Source organism: Palaemon carinicauda, chromosome 21 (assembly GCF_036898095.1).
Source record: "Palaemon carinicauda isolate YSFRI2023 chromosome 21, ASM3689809v2, whole genome shotgun sequence".
Taxonomy (NCBI): Eukaryota; Metazoa; Arthropoda; class Malacostraca; order Decapoda; family Palaemonidae; genus Palaemon; species Palaemon carinicauda.
In genome coordinates this window covers 9,632,874-9,640,934 of record NC_090745.1, presented here as the reverse complement: position 1 = coordinate 9,640,934, position 8,061 = coordinate 9,632,874, and the positions used below count along the sequence as shown (strand labels likewise).

The 8,061-nt window shown below is 39.3% G+C and overlaps 3 protein-coding genes across 3 annotated transcripts; 2 read left to right on the top strand and 1 right to left on the bottom strand.

Moving 5' to 3' along the window:
- Positions 1-350: 350 nt before the first annotated feature.
- Positions 351-2,768, top strand: LOC137615543 (uncharacterized). The gene is made up of 7 exons (XM_068345452.1): positions 351-396; positions 974-1,333; positions 1,364-1,549; positions 1,580-2,113; positions 2,215-2,334; positions 2,365-2,538; positions 2,629-2,768. The coding sequence occupies exons 1-7, from the start codon at positions 351-353 to the stop codon at positions 2,766-2,768; spliced, it is 1,560 nt and encodes a 519-aa protein (XP_068201553.1).
- A 484-nt stretch (positions 2,769-3,252) lies between these two features.
- LOC137615542 (prisilkin-39-like) lies at positions 3,253-4,033 on the bottom strand. Its single transcript, XM_068345451.1, has 2 exons — positions 4,012-4,033; positions 3,253-3,971 (listed from the first exon to the last, which is right to left on the bottom strand). The coding sequence occupies exons 1-2, from the start codon at positions 4,031-4,033 to the stop codon at positions 3,253-3,255; spliced, it is 741 nt and encodes a 246-aa protein (XP_068201552.1).
- Positions 4,034-4,095: 62 nt separating this feature from the next.
- On the top strand, positions 4,096-4,527 carry LOC137615540 (circumsporozoite protein-like). The gene has a single exon (XM_068345450.1). The coding sequence runs from the start codon at positions 4,096-4,098 to the stop codon at positions 4,525-4,527; it is 432 nt and encodes a 143-aa protein (XP_068201551.1).
- Positions 4,528-8,061: the final 3,534 nt, after the last annotated feature.

Sequence of the window (8,061 nt, the reverse complement as noted above, 5' to 3'; positions counted from 1 at the left end):
TATATATATATATATATATATATATATATATATATAAATACACACACACACACACACATATATATATATATATATATATATATATTACTCAAACTTGTGTGTACACGAATACATAAACACATATATGTACACACACATTATAGCCTAAAGATATATATATATATATATATATATATATATATATATATATATATATATATATATATATATATACATATATATATATATATATATATATATATATATATATATATATATATATATATATATATATATATATATATATATGCAAAAATCCATATAAGGATCCAGATGTAGAGCTAAGTGAAGAACCATATGAGGATCCAGATATGGAGCCAGATGGGGAACTAAATGAGGATCCGGATATAGAGCCCGGTGAGGAACCATTATGAGGATCCAGATAGCCTATAGAGCCAGATGGGGAACCATATATAGATCCAGATGTAGAGCCAGGTGAGGACCCATATGAGGATCCAGATATAGAGCCAGGGGGACCATATCAGGATCCAGATGTAGAGCCAGATGAGGAACTATATTAGGATCCACATATAGAGCCATGGGGACCATATGAGGATCCAGATATAGAGCGAGGTGTGGAACCATATGATTATCCAGACAGCCTACAGAGAAAGATGGGGAACCATATAAAGATCCAGATGTAGAGACAGGTGAGGAACCATAAGAGGATCCAGATGTAGAGCCAGGTGGGGAACCATATGAGGATCCAGATTTAGAGCCAGGTGTGGAACCATATATTGATGCAGATGTAGAGCCAGACGATGAAACATATAAGGATCCAGATATAGAGCCAGGGGGAACCATATGAGGATCCACATGTAAAGCTAGGTGAAGAACCATATGAGGATCCAGATATAGAGCCAAGGGGGACCATAAGAGGATCCAGATGTAGAGCCAGATGAAGGACCATATAATGATCCCGATATAAAACCAGGTGGGGAACCATCTGAGGATCCAGATATAGAGCGAGGTGGGGAACCATATGAGGACTCAGATTTAAAGCCAGGTGGGGAACCATATAATGATCCAGATGTAGAGCCAGGTAAGGAACCATATGAGGATCCAAATATAAAGCCAGGTGGGGAACCATATAATGATCCAGATATAGAACCAGGTGGGGAACTATTTGCGGATCCAGATGTAGAGCCAGACGAGGAACCATATAAGGATCCAGATTTAGAGCCAGATGAGGAACCGTATGAGGATCCAGATATACAGCCAGATGAGGAACCATATGAGGATCCAGATATAGAGCCAAGAGGGAAACCATATGAGGATCCAGATGTAGAGTCAGGTTAGGAACCATAAGAGGATCCAGATATAGAGCCAGGAGGGAAACCATATGAGGATCCAGAAGTAGAGCCAGGTGAGGAACCATATGAGGATCCAGATTTAGAGCCCGGTGAGGAACCGTATGAGGATCCAGATATACAGCCAGGTGAGGAACCATATGAGGATCCAGATATAGAGCCAGGAGGGAAACCATATGAGGATACAGATGTAGAGTCAGGTGAGGATCCATAAGAGGATCCAGATATAGAGCCAGGTGTGGAACCATATGAGGATCCAGATATAGATCAAGGAGGGAAAGCATATGGAGATCTAGATGTAGAGCCAGTTGAAAAACCACATGAGGATCCAGATATAGAGCAATGTGGGGAACAATATGAGGACCCAGATTTAGACCCAGGTGAGGAACCATATGAGGATCCAGTTGTAGAGCCAGGTGATGATCCAGATATAGAGCTAGGTGAGGAACCACATGAGGATCAAGATATAGAGCTAGGAGAGAAACCATATGAGTATCCAGATGTAGAACCAGGTGAGGAACCATATGTGGATCGAGATGTTGAGCCAGGTGATGAACCATATGAGGATCCATATATAGAGCCAGGTGATGAACTATATGAGGATCCAGATATAGAGCCAAATGATGAACCATATGAGGATCCAGATGTAGAGCCAGATGGGGAACTATATGAGGATCCATATGTTGAGCAAGGTAAGGAACCATATAAGGATCCAGATATAGAGCCAGGTGAGGAATCTTATGAGGATCCAGATATACAGCCAGGTAGGGAACCATATGAGAATCCAGATGTAGAGCCAGGTGAGGAACCATATGATTATCCAGATAGCCTATAGAGCCAGATGGCGAACCATATAAAAAAACAGATGTAGAGCCAGGTGAGGAACCATATGAGGATCCAGATATAAAGCCAGGAGGGAAAGCATATGAGGATCTAGATATAAAGCGAGGTGGGGAACTATATGAGGATCCAGATTTAGAACCAGGTGAGGAACCATGTTAGGATCCAGATATAGATCCAGGTGAGGAACCATATGAGAATCCAGGTATAGAGCAAGGAGGGAAACCATATGAGGATCCAGATGTAGAGCCAGTTGAGGATCCAGATAAGGAGGCAGGCGAGCAACCATCTGAGGATCCAGATATAGAGCCAGGTGGGGAACCATATGAGTATCCAGATGTAGAGCCAGGTGAGGAACCATATGTGGATCCAGATGTTGAGTCAGGTGAGGAACCATAGTAGGATCCAGATATAGAGCCTGGTAAGGAATCTTACGAAGATCCAGATATAGAGCCAGATGGGGAACCATATGAGAATCCAGATGTAGAGCCAGGTGAGGAACCATATGAGGATCCAGATATAAAGCCAGGTGGGGAACCATATGAGGATCCAGATATAAAGCCAGGGGGAGCCATATGAGGACCCAGCTGAGGAACCATATGAGGATCCAGATATATAGCCAGGTGGGGACCATAGGAGGATCCTTCTCTAGAGCCAGGTGAGGAACCGTATGATTATTCAGATATAGAACCAGGTGGGGAAACGTTCGAGGATCCAGTTATAGAGCCAGGTGAGGAACCATATGAAGGTTCCAGATGTAGAGCCAGGTGAGGAACCATACGAGGATCCAGATGTTGAGCCATGTGAGGAACCATAGTAGGATCCAGATATAGAGCCAGGTGAGGAATCTTAAGAAGATCCAGATATAGAGCCAGGTGGGGAACCATATGAGAATCCAGATGTAGAGCCAGGTGAGGAACAGTATGAGGATCCAGATACAGAGCAAAGTGGGGAACCATATGAGGATCCAGATATAAAGCCAGGGGGGAACCATATGAGGACCCCGATGAGGAACCATATGAGGATCCAGATATATAGCCAGGTGGGGACCATATGAGGATCCTTATGTAGAGCCAGGTGAGGAACCATATGAGGATCCAGATATAGAGCCAGGTGAGGAACCATATGATGATCCAGATGTAGAGCCAGATGGGGAACCATATGAGGATCCAGATGTAGAACCAGGTGAGGAACCGTACAAGGATCCAGATGTAGAGCCCGGTGAGGAACCATATGAGTATCTAGATGTAGAGTCAGGTGAAGAATCATATGAGGATCCTGATATAGAACCAGGTGAGGAACCCTCTGAGGATCCAGGTATAGAGCCAGGTGAGAAACCATAGGAGGATCCAGATATAGAGCCAGGTGGGGAACCATATGAGGATCCAGATGTTGAGCCAGGTGAGGAACTATACGAGGATCCATATATAGAGCCAGGTGGGGAACCACATGAGGACCCAGATGTAGAGCCCAGTGAGGAACCATATGAGTATCCAGATAGAGAGCAAGGTGGGGAACCGTATGAGTATCCAGATGTTGAGCCAGGTGAGGAACCATATGAGGATCCAGATATAGAGAGAGAGGCAGGGATCCATATGAGGAAACATGAGGATCCAGATGTAAAGCCCGGTGGGGAACCATATGAGGATCCAGATATATAGCCCGGTGGGGAACCATATGAGGATCCAGCTATAGAGCCAGGAGAGGAACCATATGAGGATCCAGATATAGAACCAGGTGGGGAACCATACGAGAATGCAGATGTAGAGCCAGGTGAGGAACCTTATGAGGATCCAGATATAGAGCCAGGTGGGAACCATACGAGGATCCCAATTCAGAGCCATGTTGGAAACCATATGAGGATCCAGATGAAAAGCCAGGTAAGGAACTACATGAGGATCCAGATATGGAGCCAGGTGAGGAACCATATGATGATCCAGATATAGAGCCAGGTAAGGAACCATATGAGGATCCAAATATAGAGCCAGGTGGGAAAACCTATGAGAATCGAGATATAGAGCCAGGTTATGAACTATATGAGGATCCAAATACAAAGCCAGGTGGGAAAACTTTTGAGTATCCAGATGTAGAGCAAGGTGGGGAACCATATGAGGATCCAGATTTAGAGTCAGGTGAGGAACCATATGAGAATCCATATATAGATCCATATGAGGAACCAGAAGAGGTTCAGGATATGGAACCTGATGAAACCCCGGATGTACATCCAGATGAAAAACTTGATGTAGATCCAGACGAGGATCCCAATTTTAATCCAGAAGAAAAGTATTTCAACGTAGATGGAGGGAAGGAATCAGAGGAGCTTCTGGATATTCAGTAGATCCAGAGGAGGACCCAGATGTCAATCCAGATGTGGATATGGATATAGATCCAGATGAAAACCCGGATGTAGATCCACATGGAAAACTGGATGTAGCTCCAGATGAGGATTTGAATGAAAATCTAGATTAATAACTTGATATAAATCTGGATGTGCAGTAGATTCGGATTAAGATTGGAATATGCACTGAATAATTGACTTCTTGATAAAAGAAGCAAATTAGTTATTAATTCAAGTATAAAATGAGACGTCCTCCACAAACAGTAATACTCTTTACATACTTATAATATCCAATTATAACTAGCTTAATTGTATATGTTCAAGTATGATATACTTCTGGTTGTTTTCTAATTAGTCTTTGACATCATACCAGCAAGCTGGAATCCTTTTAATTATCGAAAGCATTACTCTCGTTTACTCAACACTTACTGTTAATAGAACCAACTACAAGAGAAAAGTATCAACTTAATACTCTTAAGAAAAGACGGGAGAAGGAATTTTTAATATCATCCCCTAATTTTCTCATGTAAGGTATCAAGGAAGAATCTAGAAAACTGCAAAACTGCATCTCACACTCTACAGTAGATGAGAGTACACGGATATGTCCTGGCTACTTCCTGGTTGAGCGACTCTCTCTCTCTCTCTCTCTCTCTCTCTCTCTCTCTCTCTCTCTCTCTCTCACACACACACAAACACACACACACACACACACACACACACATATATATATATATATATATATATATATATATATATATATATATATATATATATATATATATATATATATATATATATATATGTATATATATATATGGTATTTCAATGCTACTAGCATCTATTTATTTATTTCCTATAAGATAAATATTGTTTTCACCTTTAATTCTATACGATTGGTAGCTATTTTTTTTCTATTTGTGGCAAAAGAATTTTTTTTGGCTTGCGAACCCTGTCATTATTGATGCATGATCTTCATGGATTTCCTTTTTGCCCCCGTTAACGAAGTTGGGAGGAGGTTACGCTTTCACCCCTGTTTGTCTGTGACCAAATTCTTGGCCACAATTTTACTCATAAAGTATATGTTTAAAGTTATGGGAAATGATCGTACTCTGCTCTAGCCCACAAGTTTCCGCGACTGGACACAAGAATTCTTATTGCCCATCAATGGTAATATAAATAATTAACAAGAGAAACTCTCTCTCTCTCTCTCTCTCTCTCTCTCTCTCTCTCTCTCTCTCTCTCTCTCTCTCTCTCTCTCTCTCTCTCTCTCTCATGAACAGGATAATGAGCTAATTAACCTCGTGAGCAGACTAGTCCTCTAAAGCATAAATTCTGCTTCGAGGAAGATTGTCGTCAATAAATGTGAAAGGAAAAATTCGGTATTAATTATGGTATGTCGTAAGAAATTGATTGGTGGTGGGGTAGTCTGTTTGATGTTCGATTTTTGTTTATCTGCTTATCTGAAGATAGGAAATCTGAAGAGTCTTAACAAAGGCGAACCAGCTCTTATGCATAAAGGAAACAAAATATATGATGACCTTTTCAAAAATGAGGGAAAAAAATATTTTAACCTTTTCCAAAATAGGGGAAAAATATTACAAGGTTACCTTTTCAAAAATAAGGAAACAAATATTACCTTTTAAAAAATGAGGGATAAATATTACATGGCCTCCTTTTCCGTAATAAAAGGAAAAACATGGTGACCTTTAAAAAACATAAGGGAATAATTCGGTAAATTTGCCAAAATAAGAAAATAATATATGATTACATTTTCAAAAATGAGGGGAAAATATATGGTGACCTCTTGAAATAGAAGGAAAAAAAATATGACCCTTTCAAAAATGAAGAAAAAATATGACTTGGTGACCTTTTCGAAAATAGTGAAAAATATCACCTGATGACCTTTTTCAAAAATAAGGGAAAAAATATATGGCGACATTTTCAATTATAAAGAAGAAAATATATGACAACCCTTTAAATAGCTAGGGAAAAATATAACATGGTGACCTTTTAAAAAATAAAGAAGAAATTACATGGTGACCTTTTCAAAACAAAGGAAAAAATATATGATGGCCTTTTCAAAAATAAGGAAAAATATATTACATGGTGAATTTTTCACAAAGAAGAGGAAAATCTCCCATGGTGACTATAAAAAAGGAAGGGAAAATGTTACATAGTGACCTTTTCAAGCAGAGGGGGAAACGTTACATAGTGACCTTTCCAAGTAGAGGGGGAAAATGCTACATAGTGACCTTTTCAAGAAGAGGTGGAAAATGATACAAGGCAACGTTTTTAAGAAGGAAGAATGTATTACATGGTGACCTTTTCAAACAGAAGGGGAAAATGTTACATTGTGAACTTTTCAAAAAAGAAGGGGAAAATGTTACATGGTGACCTTTTCAAAAAAGAGGGGGTAAATGTTACATAGTGACCTTCTAAAAATATGAGGAAAATGTTACACTGTGACCTTTTCAAAAAGAATGGGAAAATGTTACATGGTGACCTTTTCAAAAATAAATAGAGGAAAATGTTACATGGTGACCTTTTCAAAAAGAAGGGAAACATTTTACATGGCGACCTTATCAAAAAGAAGGGGAAATGTTACATGGTAACCTTTTCAAAAAGAAAGGGAAATGTTACACAGTGACCTTTTCAAAAAGAGGGGAAATGTTACATGGTAACCTTTTCAAGATGAGGGAATGTGATATGGTGACCTTTTCAAAAAGGAGGGGAAATGATATATGGGGACCTTTTAGAAAAGAAGGGGAAAATGATACATGGTGACCTTTTCAAAAAGAAGGGGAAATGTTTCATGATGACATTTTCAAAAAGGGGTAAATGTTACATGGTCACCATAAAAAATGGGAAATGTTAAATGGTGACCTTTCTAAAAAGAAGGGAAAATATTACATGGTAACCTTTTCAAATAGGAGAAATATTACATGGTGACCCTTTAAAAAAGAAGGGGAAAATGTTACATGGTGACCCTTACAAAAAGAAGGGGAAAATGTTACATGGTGAACTTTTAAAAAGGAATTGGTACATTTTTCATGGTGCCCTTTTCGAAAAGAAGGGGAAAATGTTAAATGGTGACCTTTTCAAAAAGAAAGGGAAATGTCACATGGTGACATTTTTAAAAGAAATGGGAAATGTTACACTGTGACTTTCAAAAAGAAGGGGAAATGGCATGCCAATCTTTTCAAAAAGAAGGGGAAAATGTTACATGGTGACCTTTTAAAAAATAAGGGGAAATGTCACATGTGACCTTATTAAAAGAGGGGGAAAATATTACATTGTGACTTTCAAAAAGGGGAAATGGCGCATGGCAATCTTTTAAAAAAGAAGGGTAAAATGTTACATGGTGATCTTTTCAAAAAGAAGGGGAGAGTGTTACATGGTGATCTTTTCAAGAATATAGGGAAATGTTTCATAGTGAACTTTTCAAAAAGAAGGAGAAATTTTAACATGGTGACCTTTTTAAAAAGAAGGAAAATGTTTCATGGTGACCTTTACAAAAAGGGGAAATGTTACATG